At 43.1% G+C, this 23,159-nt stretch overlaps 1 protein-coding gene across 1 annotated transcript in view; it reads right to left on the reverse strand.

Moving 5' to 3' along the window:
- Positions 1-23,159, reverse strand: part of CTNND2 (catenin delta 2) — a 552,484-nt gene that overhangs the window by 267,972 nt on the left and 261,353 nt on the right. Inside the window, exons 5-7 of the mRNA XM_081206065.1 lie at positions 21,531-21,647; positions 13,955-14,127; positions 4-233 (exon numbers count right to left, since the gene is read on the reverse strand). Of these exons, the coding sequence (XP_081062191.1) occupies positions 4-233; positions 13,955-14,127; positions 21,531-21,647 (520 nt within the window). The remainder of the gene's footprint in view (positions 1-3; positions 234-13,954; positions 14,128-21,530; positions 21,648-23,159) is intronic.

Consider the following 23,159-nt stretch of genomic DNA (forward strand, 5'->3'; position numbering starts at 1 on the left):
GACAAGGGCGAGCTCACCCGCTGCGCCGGCAGCGTGGAGCTGGAGTAGTAGAGGGCCGGCGAGTGCGGCTGCTGCGCCTGGGACGCAGAGGCGGACGAGCACGAGTCCGGCAAGTGGAAGGCGCTGCCATGGCTCGGCGCGAACGACTCCCGGGGCAGCGGCTGAGACAGCGGAGGAGGCGGCGGCGGCGGCGGCTCCGAGCCGGCGAGGTGGGCTGTCCGGCCGGCGGTGGCCTGAGGAGGAGGAGGAGGAGAGGGGCGGGGAGAGGAAGCAAGCACAACAAACAAACGGGCTGACAAGAGGCGGGCGCAGCAGAGAGAAAAGCAAGCAAGCAAGCAGCCCCTCGACTCCCCCCCCCCCCGCCCGCGAAAAAAGGAGAATTGGGGAGGGAATTAAAGGCATCACACAGCGCTCGGCTGACCTCGCCCTGGGGTTCCTCCCCAATGCCTCCAGGATTAAGCGCCTGGTCTTCCATAAGCTGCTAAAATAGTCTTTTGCTCGTGGGGGTGGGGAACATAATACCAGGACCGTTTCTCACTAATGGAACTCGTCTTCTGATGCATTGCACAAGTCTGCTTTCCTTGCACAAGTCTCCTTTTAAAAAAATTGCTCCCTTAAATACCAGGGCCGTTTCTCATTAGTAGAACACGTTTTCAGATGCATTGCACAATTCTGCTTTCCTTGCACAAGTCTACTTTTTTTAAAAAAGAGATCCCAGAAAACCTCACTCGTGTTTACTCGGAAGCAAACGCCGCTGTGATCACGCATAGCGTTGCAGTCTTAGCCAAGCGCCTGAAAGCGATATGATGGCGTTTGCCTTTTAAAGTGACCCACGTTCCATCATTTTTTCCCCTCGCCGTCCAAGCGTGGGGAAAAAAGCAAGCCAAAATTGCTCTTGGGCATACTTTGGGTCATGGGAAATCAATAGCGCCCTCAGCTTCCAAGAAACACCTTCGCAATTGTCAGGAGTGATGGTGTCTTATCTACACCAGCCTTCAAAGCAATTCAGTTTCCCCAGGGAATCCTGGGACTTGTAGTCCACTGGGGCTCTGTTTGAGGGAGAATGATTAGCACCTTCAGCAAACGGCGCCTCCCAGGTGGAAGGCAGCTCGGAGTGTTAAATTGGTGTAAAAACAATGTCAAGGTGTGGATAGGCGGCAGATCGCCTTATCCAAGGAACTGAGCCAGCATCTAAGCAGGCAAGTAGGAGAGAGTGGAGCCATGCCGGCATAGTAGACACAAGAGTACTGTCTGCAATTTGAATACAGCATCTCTTCTTTCCAAGCCTCCAGAGCTGGAAAGGTCCCTTTGGAGTGATTTAAGACTATGTGCAAGAACCTAATTGTTAGCTTGCAAGAACTCTGTGATATGTAATCATAGGAGCAGCCCAAGTCATTTTGGTGCCTGAGGCAAAGGAAAAGAGGGTGCATTCCCCATTCTGTGCACGAACTCTGACTAGACTGGTAGTTGACTCTTGCTTCAGCACCGGTGATGGAACAGTCATCTACTGTACCCTAGGGCAACAAACTAGCTTAGGGGCTGCAGGGCAGAACACAAGGCACACAATTCAAAACCCTGTTCTACTCTTCAGAATTTGCTGCCTGAGGCAGCTGCTTCACTCTGCCTCATGGCTATGTGTGCTATATCATAATAATTTATTATTTATATCCCGCCCATTTGGCTGGGTTTTCCCAGCCACTCTGGGCGGCTTCCAGCAGAATATTAAAAAACAATGATTCATCAAATCATCCCTAAACAGGGCTGCCTTCAAATATCTTCTAAAAGTCCAATAATTACTTATTTCTTTGACATCTGATGGGAGGGCATTCCACAGGGCAGGCGCCACTACCAAGAAGACCCTCTGCCTGCTAAGGTTAACATCAGATTTATTTTTATTGCTGTGAAAAATGCAATAAAGATTTTAAATATTTAAAAAGAAAAGGGTATTTGGGACTCTACTTCTTTTTGTGACATGTCTCGGGATGTAAGTGGCCACCAGACTTTGCATCTCATCCAAGCTTGGGGCAAGGCTTTGTTGGTTTTTAAGTTTCGTTGCAGGGAAGTCACTATAATGTACTAAATGCCCCCACAACATTTGTTGTGACACTTAGAGAAGGCATCACAGGGGTTACTGTTCCCTTCCGATTTGTTGCTAAAAACGGCAGGTTGAAGTACTTAGCTCATAAAATGGCCGAACAGACAATCTACCTGTGAATAGTAAAGGTAAAGGGACCCCTGGCCATTAGGTCCAGTCGTGGACAACTCTGGGGTTGCGGCGCTCATCTCGCTCTATAGGCCGAGGAGCTGGCATTTGTACGCAGACAGCTTCCGGGTCATGTGGCCAACATTACTAAGCCACTTCTGGCGAACCAGAGCAGCGCACGGAAACACCTGGATACCTGGAATTCTAAGGTCTTATATATATAAATCATAAATTTACAAGGCAAACACAAACATAAGTATATAAACCACGCGTCTGAAATAGTACAGGAGAGCAATCCTGAAGCCATTTTGACTCTTCCAGTAAATTCAGATATACTCTCTAGTGAAGAAGGAAATGGGGAAAGCCTCCCCATTGTCTCTTTGCTCACAAATCCTGTCTTAAGGGCATATCTGTGTATGAATAGGGTGAGCCTGTGACCTGGATTCAGGAACTAAGTATTTAGCATCTCAAAAGGAATGGCCAGGCTGGCCAGGTAAAGCAATCAAGTGACCATTATCAGTATCCTGCCAGACAGGATTTCTGTTGTAGATTGCCCACTGTGATGTATTTCTGCTGTAGCCCAACTCCTGTGATGTATGTATGATTTTTTTTTTTGGGGGGGGGTTCTTGAGCTACAGGGTGGGCAATTTCAAAAGTTTATATAAGGGTGAAAAGGATCTAGGAGTCTTGGTTGACCACAAACTTGACATGAGCGGCAGCTAAAAAAGCCAATGCAATTCTGGGCTGCATCAGTAGGAGTATAGCATCTAGATGAAGGGAAGTAATAGTGCCACTGTATTCTGCTCTGGTCAGACCTCACCTGGAGTACTGTGTCCAGTTCAGGGCACCACAGTTCAAGAAGGACACTGACAAACTGGAACGTGTCCAGAGGAGGGCAACCAAAATGGTCAAAGGCCTGGAAACAATGCCTTATGAGGAACGGCTAAGGGAGCTGGGCATGTTTAGCCTGGAGAAGAGGAGGTTAAGGGGTGATATGATAGCCATGTTCAAATATATAAAAGGATGTCACATAGAGGAGGGAGAAAGGTTGTTTTCTGCTGCTCCAGAGAAGCGGACACGGAGCAATGGATCCAAACTACAAGAAAGAAGATTCCACCTAAACATTAGGAAGAACTTCCTGACAGTAAGAGCTGTTTGACAGTGGAATTTGCTGCCAAGGAGTGTGGTGGAGTCTCCTACTTTGGAGGTCTTTAAGCAGAGGCTTGACAACCATATGTCAGGAGTGCTCTGATGGTGTTTCCTGCTTGGCAGGGGGTTGGACTCGATGGCCCTTGTGGTCTAGTCCAACTCTATGATTCTATAAGGGCTTATGCACCATTGTTATGGGTCCCTCTTGCCTTCTGCATGTGGTAGTGAGTACCCTGTTGCAACAGTTAATAAAGAGGAGGCTTACTAGCTGCTTTGCTTCTCAATATTCTCTGGTTGGCCTCTGTTATCTCCTACCAATAGAGAACCTACGTAAGGACTCTATACGGGCTCATGGATACCCCATAAGGGAAAGGCAGCAGTTTTTTCTTATAACACTGTCATTGTATAACCAGGTTAAGAAATTCACTGCCATACAACTTGGGGATGGCTTTAGCAGGGATTAGGCAAATTCATGTGGGATAGGTTATCAGTGGTTATTAGCCATGATAATTAAATTGAACCGCCACATTCAGATGATACACATCTTTGTGTGCCAGGTGGAGTGATGAACAGGGTTTGGCCAACTTATGTGGCTTGCTGCTATTGGAAAAAAGAATATTAGACCATTGCATGTTTCTGCTGCGGGGCGGGGGAAGGGTTGCTATTATAATTGCTCTTTTCAATATGTACAGTATTTCATCTCCCTTTGCTTGGCCAACAATACAATCCTTTTTTAAAAACAACAACAACAACAACAAAACAAAACCCCAAAAGCAAGTATTCTAGCCTGAAAGCAATATGGAAGAGCACCCACAAATCAAAAGAAATGTGACAAGAAAAGCTGTTGCGGGCACACTGTAAATCAAACTACTCCTTGGCAGTTGTGATTGTGGATGAGAGGATTCAACTTCAACTCATGGAATTGGAGGGAGATTTTCTGTCCACTGGAAATAAATTATACTGTGAAAACAGAAGCGTATGGAAGATGGGGGAAGGGGGCGTATTCCAAAAAGTGATAGTCCTTGTGGATGGCTATCCATTTCTGCATTTTGTGACAATGTGCACGCCCTACCCTTTGTGAGCAATCTCTTTCTCACACACAAATTCTTGCAGCCGTCTCTTCCTGAGTGCAACCCAGTTACTTATTTATTTACAAGACATACCAGAAAATGAGGGTGGGATGGAGTTGTGGTAGAGGTGGACCCTTCCTTGGGATTCAGCCCAGGTATAAATTTGCATACAATTGAAAACAGCAGATTGTCCAGCACATCTGCACAGGAGGTCTTAGATCTTCCTGCCAGTTATGCAGTGCTCTGCGAAGTTTTGCCTAAACCTTGTAATTTAAAAGAAAAAGAGGAGGGAGGAGAGAAAGAAAATCCTCAACAGATGCTCCCTATTAAAAATTTCAATTATGTGCCTGAGCCCCTTCTGGAACAGCAAAGAATAGAATGTACCTCTTATCTCCCAACATAGACTGCATTCCAGTTTTTATCGGGGATCTTGGGCTCAAGAGATCATCTGTGGCTGTTAATCTGGTAACATTAAAATCCTCTAATAACAGCATGCTGGAGTGAGAGATAGCTGAGGACTCTGTTGAAAGGCGCACTCTGATTTCAGATACATTTCCACATCCCTGCCTGCCCTTTGCCTTTTTCTTTCTTGATCAGGCAGAGGATTTATCTGAAACATTAAAGATTGCCCCAAATGCAAGAAGTTGGAACTGTAGTATGAGTTATTCAAACCAAAGTTTGAATAACTCAAGCATTGCATTTTTAGTTCCAGTCACAACAAAAGCGGGCAGTGCCACAATACACAGTGAAGGTGACCAATTACAAAAAGTGTTTGTGTGTGTGTGTGTGTACACACACACACACACACACACACACACACCTGGCATTAGTTCTTGTCAGCTGCAGGAGGTTTCAGGCAGTTTTTCTTCTTCTTATGTTCCTCCCAAAAGAGAATTGCTGACAATCTCTCTCCTGGAAGAAGTCTCTGCCATCTCAGGCATACATATTCAGAAGTCAATCTTATTTCATTAATAGGATTTCCTTCAGAGTAAAAATATTTAGGATTGGGGAGTCTTAAATACACATTTCAGCAAATGTCAATCATTATAGTGGTAACGACACAACATACCAAATTCTGTTTCAGTTGGGAGTGTGTGAGAGATTTGGATGAATTTTGAATCCTGAGGCAAAGTGAGGTCTGATGGATTTGGGACTTGTCAGAGGTGAAGCAGGTTTACTACAAGGTGGCATTAGTTGAAGGAGCGACCCCTGAAGGGGGTGTTAACAACAAAGTAGGAAGAAATTTATAGTTTTTTTACATCAAATGAATGTATAAAAAGAGGGGGGTCTTCCACGGATCTGTATTGGGACTGGTGCTTTTAAACTTGTTTACAAGCGACCTCTACAATTCTATGATTCTATGACCTAAGGTTAAACAGTGAGGTGGCCAACTTTGCTGATAACAACAAACCCTGTTTAAGTAGTACAAGGCAAAAAAAAAAAAAAAAAAAAAATGCCAAAAAGCTCCAAAAAAGATCTCTCCAAAATGGGAAAATGGGCAATTAAATGGCAAATGTTGCTCAGTGGTGATGCTGGAAGTGATTGATCAAGAAAGGTCATGGTGGACAGCTCAATGAAAACATTGACCCAGTGTGACAACTATGAAAATATTAATTCCTTGTTGTGGATCCTTAGGAAAAATAGAACTGTTGATATAGAAATCTGTGGTACGACCACACTTGGAATACTGAGTACAGTAGCTGCATTTTTTAAAAAAAAAAGGGGGGGAAGGATATTGTAGAGCTGGAAATTGTCAGGGGGCTGGAGCAACTCTCTTTGGGGTTGTTGCTGCCTTTGTGTAGGGAAAAAATGCAAGTAATGGGCAACTTGACAGAGGTGTAAAAAACAATGCATTACAGTGGTGCCTCGCAAGACGAAATTAATTTGTTCCACAAGTTTTTTCGTCTAGCAAATTTTTTGTCTTGCGAAGCACGGTGTCGGGGAAGTTTTGGGAAAGCTTCAAAAATCACCAGTCTTCAAAAACCTCAAAAAAGGCCACCACACTGCGTTCTGAGTTGCTCCTCGAAGTCAAGTCGCAACTGTATTAACGGTGTTAAGAAAAAGGAAACAAACTTGCAAGATGTTTCCGTCATGCGAAGCAAGCCCATAGGGAAATTCGTCTTGTGAAGCAGCTCAAAAAACGCAAAACCCTTTCGTCTAGCGAGTTTTTCGTCTTGCGAGACATTCGTCTTGCGGGGCACCACTGTATGTTGAAGATATGGATAGAGACATAATTCTCCTCTCACAACACTACAACCTGGGGTCCCCCATTGAAGCTGAATTGACAGAACAGACAAAAGGAAGTACTTTTTCAGAACATACATAGATAAATGGTAGCATGCTCTACTACATCATCTGTGGTGATGGCTGCCAGTCTAAATAGCTTTAAAAGGGCCATGGGGCAGACATATTCATAGAGAATAAGCCGATCTGTAGTTGCTAGTCATGAGGGGCATATGCTACCTTGAGAATCAAGGACTGCATGTTTCTGAATTCCAGTTGCGGGGGAACAACAGCTGGAGAGGCTGATTTCTCTCATGTTGTTGGCTTCCATAGGCATTTTGACCACTGTGATAAACAGGATGCTGGACTATAGAGCATTGGTCTGATCCAGGAGGCATGTTCTTATGTTTTTATCCTCCACATCCACATATAACACCAGTCCTGAAAGACCTAAATTGGCTCCCAGTACGTTTCCAAGCACAATTCAAAGTGTTGGTGCTGACCTTTAAAGCCCTAAACAACCTTGGCCCTGTATACCCGAAGGAGCATCTCTACCCCCATTGTTCAGCCTGGACACTGAGATCCAGCACCGAGGGCCTTCTAGTGGTTCCCTCACTGTAAGAAGTGAAGCTACAAGGAACTGGGCAGAGGGCCTTCTCGGTAGTGGCACCCTCCCTGTGGAACACTTTTGCATCAGATGTCAAGGAGATGACTAACCTTTAGAAGACATCTGAAGGCAGCCCTGTATAGGGAAGCTTTTTAATGTGTAATGTTTTATTATGTTTTCATATACGTAGGAAGTTGCCCAGAGTGGCTGGGGCAACCCAGTCAGATGGGCAGGGTAGAAATAATAAAATTATTATGTTATATTATGTTATGTTATGTTTTATGTTATGTTATGTTATGTTATGTTATGTTATGTTATGTTATGTTATGTTATGTTATGTTATGTTATGTTGTTATGTTATGTTATGTTACCAGAGGCTGGATATCCATCACCTCTGTCATGCTAGGAAGCTTCCAGAGACATCGTCTGACTGGTGCTGGAAACAACTGATGGACTAGATGGAACTGTGGTCTGATCTCACAAGCCAGATCTTCCATTTGTGCAACAGTACTTGGAAAGTAATCTACACCAGGTATATTTAAGAAAGAGAAATATTCGTCCTAAAGTTAATATTCCATTTTTAAAGAAATCCTAGTAAGTGAATGTAGCTTAGCGTTAAGAAAACACTAGGTGGAAAGTGTTAAGAAGCCTTAACTGAAGATTTCAGTCTTTACTGTGCTTGTAATAAAATCTCTAGGCAATACAGTGTGAGACTTGATGTAGATAAATGGATCAGCCTACCAGTGATAAGAAGTGTCAGTCATTTAATTCCTCAGGAACAAAATAAATGTGCGATTTCAGATGTCATGCTGTGGACATACAATTACTATTCCTGTTACCAGCCTTTCTACAATAAACTGCATTATGCCCTATGAATTAATATGGTCCTGCACAGTGTCTCTTAACAGTGTGAAGCAGATAAGCTGAAAGCACATTTAACACATTTGTATGTGTTCTACTGTACACATATTGTACTTTTTTATGCCATTATATAGAATACAACTGTGCTTTAAGGAAGATTACAAAACCGTTCTGTAAGTGAAGTTGTATATGTAGCGAACATTCAGTGAAAGGGCTAATCCTGTTCCATTTTAGGTCAGAAGCAAAATTCCCATGATTGTAATGGAGGCAGAAAAGGGCACTGAAATTCTTTATCAGAAATGATATGTCTGAAGCCTTTCCTTCTTCACAGAGGCAAGGAAAAGCCTGGCAAATAGAAGATATGCTGTAGCTCCTCGCAATTTGTGCCAAGAAAGAGACACTGCAATCACTAGATGTAATGTTCAAAGATGCAAGAGATTTGTGTTTGCAAGATACTTTGACAATTTATATGATAAAGCTAAATCCCATTTCTTCACCCAGTATAATTGTTATGGATCAAATGTGTAGTAGGGGCTACTCTTGGATCCACCTTTTTGCCAGTTGAGGTGAGGATCCATCTACAACTCTATATTTGTAGCAATAGCCTGGCTTCAATGAGTTGGTAATCTCCCATCCGGGTTAATGTGCAGACTATGAAGAGATAGAAAAAGCCTCTTCAGAATGGGTTACTAGGCATCAAGATAGCGAGTAAGGTAAGTGGAATCGTAGAATTGTAGAGTTGGAAGGGACCACGAGGGAACATCTAGTCCAACTCCCTGCTGTGCAGGAATCTTTTTGCCCAACATGGGGCTCAATCCCATGCTGCTGATTGCCTTCATTTAATGGAAATGATGGATGGATGGATGGATGGATGGATGGATGGAAGGAAGGAAAGAAAGATAGATAGATCTGAACTGGTGATTGCTAACTAGTAAAGGAAAGTTGCAGGTAGGTAGCCATGTTGGTCTGCTGTAGTCGAAACAAAATAAAAAAATTCCTTCCAGTAGCACCTTAGAGACCAACTAAGTTTGTTATTAGTATGAGCTTTCGTGTGCATGCACACGAAGAAGTATTTGAAGAAGTGTGCATGCACATGAAAGCTCATACCATTAACATGCCAACATAGTTGGTCTCTAAGGTGCTACTGGAAGGAATTTTTTTTATTTTGTTAGGAAAGGAAACTCAGCCTATAGCAACTGTGGAAAAAGCAAACGCCCAGGTAGTAATTATTAGGAAAGGGATTGAAGATAAAACGAACAGCATCATAATATCTCAATACAAATCTATGGTGCAACCATTCTTGGAATACAGTGTGTAAGAACTGTGGTTGCTCCATTTAAATAAAAAAATTAAAAATGGTATAGCTGGGAAATGTACAGAAAAAAGCAACTAAAATCAAGTGCCGGGAACATGTAAATAACTGAGTAAAGAAGAAGAAGCTAACGGGACATGCTGCTTAGGCATTTTTCTCCCTCTCGTAATGTTAGAACTCAGGGTCGTCTCAAATAAAATTTGTGGGGGGTAGATTCTGCACAGAAAAAAAGAAAAGGCATTTCTTCACATAGTTTCTGGAACTCACTGCTACAGGGTATGGCAGTGGCCGCTCGGATAGCTTTGAATGGCAGCTGAACAAACTCATTCAGAGGCCACCAAATAACAGCTGCCAGGGGAGGGGTTACTGATCTTGTTACTGCCATGCTCTGCTTTCCGTGAAGGCATCTGGGTGGCCAATGTAAAACAGGAAGCTGGACTAGACAGGCTCTTTTTAAAATACAGATCTTTCTAAATGTGCAGGCTTTGTACAGTACATTGAATTCTATGAGCTCCTGTACCTTCCTGGGACTGTCTCTGTTCAAACTGACTTCAATAACAGAACATTCCACAAGGAGCTACAGAGACCATGCACCAGTGATAAATTCATATCTAGTCTTCCTCGGTTGAGACGCAGGAAGGAGGAACATCCCCACAGGCATAATAGCCATGGTTTGTGCTTTATTTTGCGTTCTATCGTGAACTGTAGGTTCCTCCCATTTACACTAATGAATGGACTGAACACTGTTACATCGCTTTATAGTGCAGCTGCTGTAAAATGTTTAGATCTACTGTGCTTTGTATAAAATGTAAAAATAATGTTCAGATCTACTGTGCTTTTTATAAAGTGTCATTGTGAGTTTAAAAGTAAGTCCATTCATCTGAAGCGGTCCTTACCCAAATGCTATGTAACGCCGTCCCAAGATTGCAATAATATTTTGAAAAATATATATATTAGATGTTATGCAAAAGAGCAATGATATAAAGAAAGCACAGTGATGACTTTGCTTGTGGGAATATTGTTTTAAGAGACATAAAATTAAGAGTACTTCCTGTTCAGAGCAGGGGGTTTTTTATTGTTGCAACTGCTGGGGTTCCTATTCAGCATGTGCAACAAGGTAAGAAGGCTGCAATTCTTACAAAAGGTATGTTCAAGGGTAGGAGAAAACCAAGTATACAGCTGGAAGTGTCTTTGAGGTTCCTCCTGCAACTGCCTGCATGGCTGAAGAGGCAAGCTGCTTTTTCCTTTGAAATCAGCTTGCTTATTTGGATATGTGAGTGCCTGCAGTAAATGCTAAAGAGACACCCCTGGAGGCAGACATGTGCCCATACCCCTGCCAGACTGCTGCCTAACCAAACAACAAAGGAGGGTTTATGTACAAATTGCATCTTTGAGAAAAATCGCACTGATTTTTTTAAAAAATGTTGTTTTCAGTATTCTGTTTATAGCGAAGAACAACACATAAAAAATTCTTTATTTATTTACCATATTTTTCGCTCTATAGGACACACTTTTCCCCCTCCCAAAATTAAGGGGAAATGTGGTGTGCGTCCTATGGAACGAATGCAGGCTCCTTGGCTTCAGCAAAAGGAACCCAAAGCCTCAGGAGTACAGCGGGAACTCGCGCTGCGCTCTGAAGGCTTCAGGGATAGCCGCCTGAAGCCTCCGGAACACAGCGGGAGGTCCCGCTGCGCTCTGGAGGCTTCGCGTTGCTTTCGCTGAAGGCAGGAGATCAAGACTCTCCTGGCTTCAGCAGAGAGGGAGAGCTGCGCAGCGCCCCTTCAGCCAAGCAGGAGGAGAAATGGAAGGGGCTCCGTTTCTCCTGCCGCTTCGCTGAAGGGGCACTGAGCAGAGAGGGGGAGATTTTTTTCCCCTTGTTCTCCCCCTCTAAAGCAAGGTGCGTCCTATGGTCGGGTGTGTCCTATAGAGCGAAAAATACGGTAACTGAAACTGTAGGATAGTGGGAGACAGCAGTGGATGAAGTCAGGGCCAGCCCCAGGGTGAGGCAGCATGAGAAAGCTGGCTCAAGTAGCTGATGCTGAGAGGGAGGGAGAAGACAGAGCTCTGCGTGCCCTGTAAAATTCAGCAGGGTAGCCTGCTGCCCTCAAGTGCAGTGGAGGATAGTGTCCTTTCAGTAGTAAGGGAGTAAGATGCAACTGCTAGTCTGTTTGGCTTCCGTAGGTGCCTTGGGGAGGCTGCCATCTTGTCCTTTGCTGCAGGCAATGATAGGTCTTGAGGCGGCCCTAGATGAAGTGGTGGAGTGGCAGCTGACCGCCTGACCTCCAGGCAGCTGAGTTGCTGCTGTTTAGCTGAGCAGGAGTGGCAGGGAGGTCTGTGCGGTACAAATGAACAGGAAGCATTGGATAGGCTCTGCTGGTGCGTTTGCACTTCCACTAACCTCCCCAGTCCCACTCCATAAGCAGCAGCAACTCAGCTGCCTGGAGGTCAGGTGAGCGTTGCTGCCCCATCATGACATCATCAGTTGGTACAGGAAGAAATCTTAGAGTGAAAGCCCTCAGTCAAATGTGAGCTGAAGCTCTGTGTGAGCGGAGGCTACCCCTCTCATTCCCACGTCGGCAAGGCCATTGCATGCGCAGTGGTGTCAGGGCAATCCCCACTTACACAGACTTTCCTATGTGCACAAAAACACCTAGATATGGTTTTGAGGAGAGTGCAGATACTAAATTCAGAACAGAGACTTCGTCTGATTTTTGACACAAAGCATTTAAAAGTTTCCATCCTTGTTTTAGATTAAATTAGCATAAAGCATCCATAATTTTGCAAGGTGGGGAATGTGAAGGGCTTTGAAATCCCCGTTAGGGACTACAGTTAAGTTATCATTAGCATTTTCGAAAAATGTAGGAGGCTGCATGTGTTCCAGATTATTTGTTTTGAATTAATGTTGCCAAAGCTTCTGAAATATATGTACTTTCCTCCCATGGTTTTACTTGTAACACTTGCAAGGCTAGCAGTTAAGTTAATCAAAGGCTACATTTATTTACAGCTCCCTTGCATCCTAGAAATATGCCAAATTCATGAAACCTATCACCACAATTATGCTCAGGCTAATGAAAATTGGATATATTGCAGAAGCTGGTGTGTTTCTTTTGCCAAGATATTCTCAAGACTTTTTATGCAATTACAACCTTACCCGTAGGCAACTCTCAGTATCTCAAAACAAATGAATAATAAAAAGTCTAGCATGAGAATGCCAAAAATATTTGTTATTGTCTCCAAATTTGCTACTGCATAGACATGTTCCATACAGACAGCAGGTTTGATAATAATGTCATCAAATCCATGAAAATAAAAGGAAAAAAAACTCAGTAGAAACGGCTTCACAATTAAGCCCCAACTGTGTCTGCAATGTGCAACAATGATTCAAATTTGCAATATGCCACTTGATGCCTTAGAATGTGGAACATGATGAGATTAAAGGAGCAATCCTAAACATGGGAAAACAGCGTAATTTATGCTGCTGTAATTTACACCAGATCCAAGCTCTGTTCAGGAGTAGGACTACCGCCTAAGCCTAAGCCTTTAAAATACTGTTTGAGTTACGCCACCATTTTTTGCCAGTGTACCTCCTGCCCAATCTAGCCCCTTCCCCAGGAATGCCCATTTTTCAGGGGTTACACTGGTGTAAATTCTGCTGGTCTTGGCTGATATGGCATAGCCTCACCTGAGCCAGGTTGAGGAAGTTACACTGATGTATCGCTGGCTTAGCTGGGGTTACAAACTTGCCAGCTGGGCCAGAGATCTGTCATGTGCTATCTCGCTCATCTCGGCAGATCTAGGGTTGGGATTGTGCTCTAAGCCAATTATAGAAAATGCACACAGAATGCACAATTTTGGGGATTGCATTTTGAAAATAATGTGTCAGCTATTTCTGTGTAGGTAAAGCATGGTCTGCAGAGGTATCCACAGAAGTAAAGGTGCAGATTTTACACATTCCTAATTGTGATAGTGCTATATAAGTGGATTAGTAAAGGTAAAGGGACCCCTGACAGTTAGGTCCAGTCGCAGACGACTCTGGGGTTATGGCGCTCATTTCGCTTTACTGGCCGAGGGAGCCGGCGTTTGTCCACAGACAGCTTCCGGGTCATGTGGCCAGCATGACTAAGCCGCTTCTGGCAAACAGGACACAGAAACGCTTCCCACCGGTGTGGTACCTATTTATCTACTTGCACTTTGACGTGCTTTCAAACTGCTAGGTTGGCAGGAGCAGGGACTGAGCAACAGGAGCTCACCCCATCGCAGGGATTCAAACCCACACATAAATAAGTCATGATAAAATTAAACATTAATAAACATCTCCTAAACTAATGTATAAACACAAAAATGTTGTCATACTGTTCTGCTGAATTATTCCTTTAATATTGCATTGATGTTATTAGCTGTATTCCACACAAACATAAATTATGAACTCAAACTCTGTAAGCAAAACCACGTGTGCGTGTGATTCATTTTCAACCAGAATATGCCCTTCAAAACGGCACTGGTATAAATGAACCCTTCTCAAAACATACCTGGCTATAGTTCTGTATCGCAGCTCTGGCTTGACTGCTGCGGGCTGGAAGCTGTGATGTTGCTGAATCACCGAGGGCAAGGGTTTGGTTGCTATGGTAGCTAGATGGATACTGGAAAGACCCTTCGGGTTTGGAATTGAGCTGAAGTGCACTCTGGGATAGAAGGTTGGGCCCTGTGTTGAAAGCAATTTGGAGCAGTCAGTGAGCACCACAACGGAGAGAAAGAATGCATTTATCACATTTGATTCCTGCTTTCTGCAGCTTGTCAATTCAGCAGTAAGATCGGGTCCTGTAATTTAAAGTGGCACTTATTACTTAAACATCATTATTTTGTCTTTCTCAAGAAGAGCACAGTATGTTGAGCAACTAAAAAGTGTTACTTCATTGAACTTAATGGAGGGGGGAGGGGAAAAAATTAACCTCATTTTGCGACATGAAATAGACAGGGCAGGGCAAAACGGAGCACTGTAAGAAATAGGAGGCTGTTGCTGAAAGTACAGTAGCAGGCAGCCCAGTACCAAGTTTTCCCTCCTGCTCTATTCCACACTTACATTTGATTGCATTCTGCTTCCCCTCTTTTCTGACACCATCACACCCCTAGCAGCCAATGGTGTGGAATGAGGGTAGGAAAATGCACATTATGGCTGCATTCACACCGCAGTTTCCACACATTCCCACGTTGCATTTTACTTTTCTAGTTTCGTAAACCCTTCATGCCAGCCTTCCTCAGCCTAGATATTTTGAACTGCAACTCCCATAACCCCTGACCAACAAACCAGTGTCATAGGTGGAGTGCTGGGTGGGCTACAGGAACAATCAGTATCATCTAGCAAGGTTTTTCGTATGACTTAATCCTCCATCTCAATTGCCAAAAATTCTGTTAGCATGGAAAATCAGGCCACATTCTTTGCTGGACCACCAAACCACAGCATTCTGAGTGAGATCTCAAGAACTAGTGTACCGTAGAGGCCCAGAAATGGACTACAAAGTCCTTGATACAAATGTTGTCTATGCCGCGAACTCATCAGATGCTTTTAGGCAAGCCATATTACCCTTAGCCCATCTGGAATCTGAGAATCCAAACATGAATTTAGCTAGCTGTTACTGAGATAATGTTCATGAAAATATCGGAATCCTCTAAGGTGCTATAGAAATGCCAAGCATTATTATTTATTAGCGTTTTTATTAACCACCTCCTCCTTTTATTCGGCCCTTGAGAAAATGGGTTCAACTGTTAACTTCGTCTGAGGAGTGAAGCTCAGCACCCCAGAATTAATTTCCCCTATTTTCTTCTTCTCCTCATTGTATATATATATATATTATCTCGATTATGGTAAGGTTTATCCTTTCTTCCTTTTCTGTTTTATATATATATATATAAGCCAGGCTTTTTACTCAGATGGTAATGACAATATAATGTCAGGTTATTTACATGATACCATATCATTACCAGATAAATGCACGATTAATTTGGTCCTCTAAATTACACTGCTTCTTATGCAGTAATTACTTTTAGATTTACTAAGCCTAATTACACAATAATCTGCTGAAGCTTGTAGCATATCTGAACACTCCATGTTATTTACTTGACTGGTACATGGTTCCTCCTGTGTGTGTGTGTGTGCATGCTATATGTTTCATTGCATTTCAATATATATATTTATATTTCATTATATATGTTCATGCAAATATTTCTGTTCTTTTAAATGATTGGGGGGGAATTGATAGTGGCAGAAAGGTATAGAAGAAGAAAAAGCAAGACAGTGGAAGAAGACACATAAATGCAATCTGCCTAGGGAGCTGTTTTTCAACAGAGCTGTTTTACTGCTGGGGTATTGCTTGGGCCAGGCTTGTTTGGGTATCTTTATTTTGTATTTTTGGTATGATTTACGTGGAAATTGTTCGATTTGGTTGTGTACTTTTTTGGTGTTTTATTTCTTGTTTATGACTAGGTTTCCTGTGTGTGTGTTTTGTACTGTGTAACATTTTCATGTTGTATGCTGCCTTGAGCATGGTTTTAACCATGGGACTGCAGCATACAAAGAAAATGATATGGAACATGCTAAAGTGTAACTGATGACTCTCATTTCAAGCTCCCTTTAAAGTGAAATGCATCATGCTGGTGTCCTGGAAAATGGATGGACTCTTGCTCTACCCATTTGTTTCTGGCAATGGATGCCTGGAGCAAGAGGAGATCTTCCCTTGAGATCTTCCAGAAAACCTGATCTGAAAATGGGAAGATATATCAAAATAGATAAACTTCACATGCACATTGTATATAGTATCCCAAATTCCAAGCGGTGCCTTAAAAACTAATATGTATGTCATTTCTCTCCCCCCCCCCCTTTTAAATAAGACAGCATTACCACAGTCATTCTTTATTCTTGTAGGCAATGTTGGGGGATAATGGGAGATTGTTTACCATAAAAGGGAGGGAATGGAAGGTACCGTAAGTGTTAAAACATAAACAAACCCTGATTTAATTAAAATGTTTAGTGGACATTACAAAGTCCAAGTGGTCCGTATGTGTGTGTGAATAGTTTACTGAGAGCTTATCCACTTTGCTCCTCCCTCTTAGTAGATGGAGGAAGCAAATCACCATAACTGGCATAGCATTATGTCCCAACCAGGGACCACCATTTGTCTCATTCCTAACTATATTCTGTAGTCAAAGTTTGTTCTTGATCATGGCTTGGAAAGCAAAAACAAAAACACAATCTCCAGTTAAAAAGGTAAAGGGGACCATTAGGTCCAGTCGTGGCTGACTCTGGGGTTGCGGCGCTCATCTCGCTTTATTGGCCAAGGGAGCCGGTGTACAGCTTCCGGGTCATGTGGCCAGCATGACTAACATGTGGCGAACCAGAGCAGTGCACGGAAACGCCGTTTACCTTCCCGCCGGAGAAGTACCTCTTTATCTACTTGCACTTTGATGTGCTTTCGAACTGCTAGGTTGGCAGGAGCAGGGACCGAGCAACGGGAGCTCACCCCGTCACGGGGATTTGAACCGCCAACCTTCTGATCGGCAAGCTCTAGGCTCTGTGGTTTAACCCACAGCACCACCCGCGTCCCTAATCTCCAGTTGTGGTTTATTTTCTCCACGCAACAGTGAGGAGGAGCAAAAGAGCCCAAATCAGCACATTCAGGATAAACTATTTATAATGGCTCACCATATTGAGCCAATCTGTCTATACTCCATGCCCTTCTCCTTCCTCACCACACCCCAAGGGCACACCAACACATCTGAGGCTTTTCTGTCTATGTGAGCACTTCCTGTGCTTATTCCAGAGATAGGGCCAAAAAGCAGGTATTGTATGGCAAGTTCTACAGGAGTTCTGTGTGAGACTGAGCTATATTTAAAACCCCCTGTTTGCAAGCTACTAAGTAGTCTCTTTAAAGAAAACAGACCATGGAGGATGTTTAGAGCAGTCATCTTATATCATTCACCTGTCAGGAACTCTTCCAGAGCTAGCTCACTACAGAAAAGCTTCAAGAATGATTTATTGCTACTGCTGCCTGCCATTCCTTTCACTCTTTTCTGCTATGCCACTCATGAGTTACATAGGGCATGGAAGTGGGACTGGGAAATCTTCTGAAGACATTATCTGTACACTTACTACTACTACTACATAATAATAATAATAATAATAATAATAATAATAATAATAATAATACCCCACCCTCCCCTGCCAGAGCCAGGCTCAGGGCGGCTAACACCAATAAAATTACAGTAAAAACATAATGGGGGGAGGGGAAAAAACCAATTTAAAATACAGGTTAAAATGCAATTTAAATTGTAGCCTCATTTTAAAAGTAGCCCATAGATCAAAACCATAAGGGGAGGGAAACATAAGGGTCAGACAGAGTCCAAATCAAAGGCCAGGCGGAACAGCTCTGTCTTGCAGGCCCTGCGGAAAGATGTCAAGTCCCGCAGGGCCCTCTAGTCTCTTGTGACAGAGCGTTCCACCAAGTCGGGGCCACTACTGAAAAGGCCCTGGTCCTAATTGAAGGTCGGTGACGCCCTGCTCCCCCATTTTGTTGTTGGCGATTGCCTCCTGTTGACTCAAATAAACATGGGATCTCTGAGTTTGGTCATTTGCTCTTCCCTGAAGGAATGGTGATGGGGAGAGGCAGAACGGACTGTGTAAGATAAAAGATCTGCTTCTGATCTCTCTCAAGGACAATCACAAGGAGGGACAAATATATCTGAATAGCTCTTTAAACAGATTTCTATATAATTCTCCCAGTTTTAGCTTTAGGTAAAGGTAAAGGGACCCCTGACCATTAGGTCCAGTCATGACTGACTCTGGGGTTGCGGCGCTCATCTCGCTTTATTGGCCGAGGGAGCCGGCGTACAGCTTCCGGGTCAAGTGGCCAGCATGACTAAGCCGCTTCTGGCGAACCAGAGTAGTGCACAGAAACGCTGTTTACCTTCCCACCGGAGCGGTACCTATTTATCTACTTACACTTTGACATGCTTTCAAACTGCTAGGTTGGCAGGAGCAGGGACCAAGCAACAGGAGCTCACCCCGTCGTGGGGATTCGAACCGCCGACCTTCTCATCAGCAAGTCCTAGGCTCCGTGGTTTAACCCACAGTGCCACCCGCTTTAGGAATGCTCTAAATCCATAGTTCCCAACTGGTGGTCGGTGGACCCCAGGGGTCCACATAACCTACCCAGTCGGTCCATGGCACATACCCATCAACTGTCTGGAGCATCCCATTTTGAGCGGTCATGCTCTTGTGTGAAAGCACAGCGCCCCAAAATCCATGAGATCATGGCCAGATGCAGTTCTCATGTGAGATTGCATTGCCCCAAAACACACATTTGGGGGTGCCATGTTTTGCTCGTGGGAAGCTGCCAATAATGTTTCTGCAACTCAAACAGAACGTCAGTCCAACAAACTTAAAGCTGAATTGTACCCAAGCAATCCAGATAGATGATAACTGTATTGTTCAGATAATTTGAAGTGGTCTTTGTTGACACACTCACCTACACACACACACACACACACACAGTATGAAACAGCATTTTATAACAATCTAAAAACACAAAACCAGACAGTAAAATAGTAGAAAGTTAAAAACAAGTTAAAAGCAAAAAGAAATTAAAAACAAAAATCAACAGACTGTGTGTGTGGGGGTGTACCCTTAATTGCCTGCAGAGGCCTGGTGGAATAAAAGAGTTTTCAGCAGCCGTTTAAAAGTTGGCGTGGAATGCGCCCACTGGGTAACGATGAATTTTGCGTATCTGCACAGTTTGTGTCAAGGGACACCAGTGCTTAGCTCTCGGAACAATTTCAGCTGCATGAAATGATGATAAAAGCAACGCCAACAATGGTGTCTTTGAGCTTCTGCAGAGTGCCTTCCTGCTATCGCTGGAAACCATAACCAGCCTGGAAGGGCTTCTAGACAAAGACTGTGGCTGAACCCAAACATTTCTCTCTGTCTCTCTCATGAAACGCTGTAATCAAGATTTAGAAAACAAAAGAGAAGAACTAATGCACAAAGGCGAACGAATGCCTCAGACATATTCCATGTGACTTTAATTAGAGCATTATATGTGTTAAGCAATCCCCATGGAGCAGTCTGTCAAGATCAACAGCACAAGGTTACCCTGAAACCTTTGCTGGATTATGAGAAGGAAATAACTCTCACTGATTAACAGACTGCTAGCTCAAAAGATGCCAGATTTAATCTTATTCTACCCTTTCAACCATCTGACAGGTGGTTATTTTTAAAAAATGAGAGAACATGGACTGAATTGGCTTTTTACACATCTAACGATGCAGATGCGGGCCTTTTGTTGCGCAGCCTTTTTAATTCGTTCAGAGGAAGCGACAGGTAGAAGAAAAACATAATAAAAATCAAGACCAAATGCTTTTTCAGACGCAAACATCTGCTTTGTTAGAGATTCTACAATAGAGATGGTTTTTTGGAGTGTATTCACTGGGGAATTGCTGAAAGCACTCTATTAAACGGAGAGGCGAGTTGAAATGACTTAATAAAGTTTTGTATTGTACATATGCTGATTCCTTTCATTAAAATCAAATATGCCAGGCATCTGTTATAATAACTATCGCTTTAGAGGATCACGTATTCCCATAAGATAGCTTTAATTCTTACTTTAAAGCAGAGTTTGAAAGAGCTGGACCCCAGAACTTGTTTCCTGTATCATCAGTTCCCCATGTGTATGCAAATATCCAGAGGAAGTCCTTTGTTATCCATAAGATTCCTCAAACTTTAAATTTATTGGCAGGGGGAAAACCCCCCAATATTTTAAGAGCTACTTCACAACTGGATTTCTGTATATACATAAAAATGAAATGTTTGCATTCAGCAAGAAGGTGTGTATCAGCTAACATATGTATTACACAAATATGTGCACCCGCTAATATGCAAAATTCTCCTTTCTGTCTGATTGAAGGTTTTCTGCAGTAGTTGTATCACAACAGCCTGTTGCATAAAGGGAAAAGTTCTGTACTGAACAGGGTGAGTTGAAAATGCACAATACGTCTCCTTCCTAGCCACTAATTTGAGCGATTATGTTTGGATAAACCATGGGCAATGGAAGAACATGGATGAAATGAACCGTCTGGCACAGCAGCATCAACCTCAAGTAAGTTACCATGGGGCAGTAAATGTAGTTAAAAAACATCATCTCAAGAGTTAGTAATATTTTTAAAATTGCATTTCATAAGTCAAATGTAAGCCATACACATATATTTTCATTTTAAGTTATACATATACATTCCACACATACCTGAACTTACAATTAAAAATACAAAGACAATTCTTTACATGTAGAATCCTCCCCCCATGTTTAAACAAAAAGTATTACTTCTGTGGAAAACCAGAATATCTTAATCTACTTTGTGAGTTCCAAATGTCTATATTTAGCTTGAGGAAAGCTCAGCTACAGATCCCTGATCATAAGGAAAATGTTGTGGCAAATAATTGTGCAACTTCCAGATATAAATTAGATATTGGTGGAAAATGACGTCAATCATCACCCAGTGATTATGCCAAAGTCTGCCTCCTCACACTGCCCCATTTTGTGACTAGCTCTGCCCCATATCTCACTTTTGTGACTGTTAGGCCTCAGATATCTCATGTGGGCCCTGGGGATAGAAAGGTTTACAAGCCCTATATAGGGTATACTGAAAGCCCAATTCACTTTCTGAGGCAGGCAAAATGTCAAGCATCTAAATATTTTTAAAAACCAGAAGCTGGTTCCTAAACGTTTGATGTTAGTAAACATTACATGTTTTCCCCATCTCTCCACATTTCTACCAAAGGCTACCTGCGCATAAAATAACCCCATGCTGTTTTTATCCGTATTGTGAAAGCAGCTCTAAAACAGCTTGGAGATTGTTATCCACACATACACACACACATAGAGTGGGGTAGGAGAAAGGCAATTGCTCACTGAATACTGCCGGTTTTCAGAAATGAAAGATAAAATAAGAACATCATAATGGCCCAGTATCCTTTCATCCTAAAAGCATATCATTTTCTGTGCAGACTGGGTTTTAACTTAGGGTAGGACACAATGAAAGGAACTTTCTTTAGAAACTTACTTTCGGTAGTTGAATAGTCCTGTGGATCAAGTATTCCAGACTCTTGCAGAGATCTAATACAGGAGTCAACAAGTTCAAGACCTGTTGTGAGCTCATCTTCTATATCCTTCTGACCATCTGTAACAAAATATTGTTTTAAACATTTAAATAATCTAAAATACAGGGAAAGTGAAGGTAGGGTTATTAAGCAAAAGCTATTGGGTATTTGTAATGCTAGTCTGCAATGATCTTTACACTGCTGACCACAATCAAGTACTGAAGAGGCTAATGGGACACGAGTGACACTGTGGTCAAAACCACTGAGCCTCTTGGGCTTGCCGATCAGAAGGTCAGTGGTTCGAATCCCCACAACAGGGTGAGCTCCTGTTCCTCTGTCCAAGTGCCTGCCAACCTAGCAGTTTGAAAGCACACAGTGCAAGTACAGTGGTGCTTCGCAAGACGAAATTAATTCGTTCCGCGAGTTTTTTCGCCTAGCGAATTTTTCGTCTTGCGAAGCACGGTGTCGGAAAAGTTTTGGAAAAGCTTCAAAAATCACCAAAAACCTCAAAAAAAGGCTACCACACCGCGTTCTATGAGTTGCTCCTCGAAGTCAAGTCGCAACTGTATTAACGGTGTTAAGAAAAAGGAAACAAACTTGCAAGACGTTTTCGTCTTGCGAAGCAAGCCCATAGGGAAATTTGTCTTGCGAAGCAGCTCAAAAACCGCAAAACCCTTTCGTCTAGCGAGTTTTTCGTCTTGCGAGGCATTCGTCGTGCGGGGCACCACTGTAGATAAATAGATACTGCTGTGGCAGGAAGGTAAATGGTGTTTCCGTACGCTCTGCTTTCCATCACGGTGTTCTGTTGCGCCAGAAGCGGTTAAGTCATTCTGGCCACATGACTCAGAAAGCTGTCTGTGGACAAATGCTGGCTCCCTTGGCCTTGAAAGTGAGATGAGCGCCGCAACCCCATAGTCACCTTTGACCGGACTTAACCATCCAGGGGTCCTTTACCGTTACATTTTTACTGAAGAGGCAAACTTGGTGCCAATAATGTCTACGTGCTGGATGGTGACCAACATTCCTCTGGAAATGTTACGTGTCATATGATATTTTGCTCTTCCATTTATTTCAATATGTGCTTTTTCAAGAGGCAATAACTAAATGATAATCTTTTCTCTCTTTTTCCCCAAATTGCACTTTAGCATATATACTTTTTCACATAGAAGAGCTGGACAATAAATGAGTTCTTCTGGTGTGGTGTTTGACACCCAGTGTTTGTCACTCATCCAGCTGGGCCTCAGCTGAGCCAGGATGGGGGAGATAGGCTACCGTATCTCTGGCTCCACCAAGGATGAGGACGTTAAGCCAATGTTTATGTTATGGTTGTGTCAGGGACCTCTTGGCTCAGCCAGAGATCTGCAGGATCCTAAGCCGCTAATCGTGGTGGATCTTGCTATAGGATCGCGCCTCCAATAAATAAATAAATAAATATAAACAATGAAACAATTCTGGTCAGTTAGGGAGACTGTACATTCCAAATTTAAAATCGTATTGAAAATACTGAATCCTTAATTTGCAGTTGTTTCCGTTATAGGAATGGGCCAGGGAACAGTCAAATAGTGTGTGGGGGTTTTTTTTGGGGGGGGGAC

This window comes from Podarcis bocagei, assembly GCF_964188305.1.
Source record: "Podarcis bocagei genome assembly, chromosome: 8".
NCBI classification, from domain to species: Eukaryota; Metazoa; Chordata; class Lepidosauria; order Squamata; family Lacertidae; genus Podarcis; species Podarcis bocagei.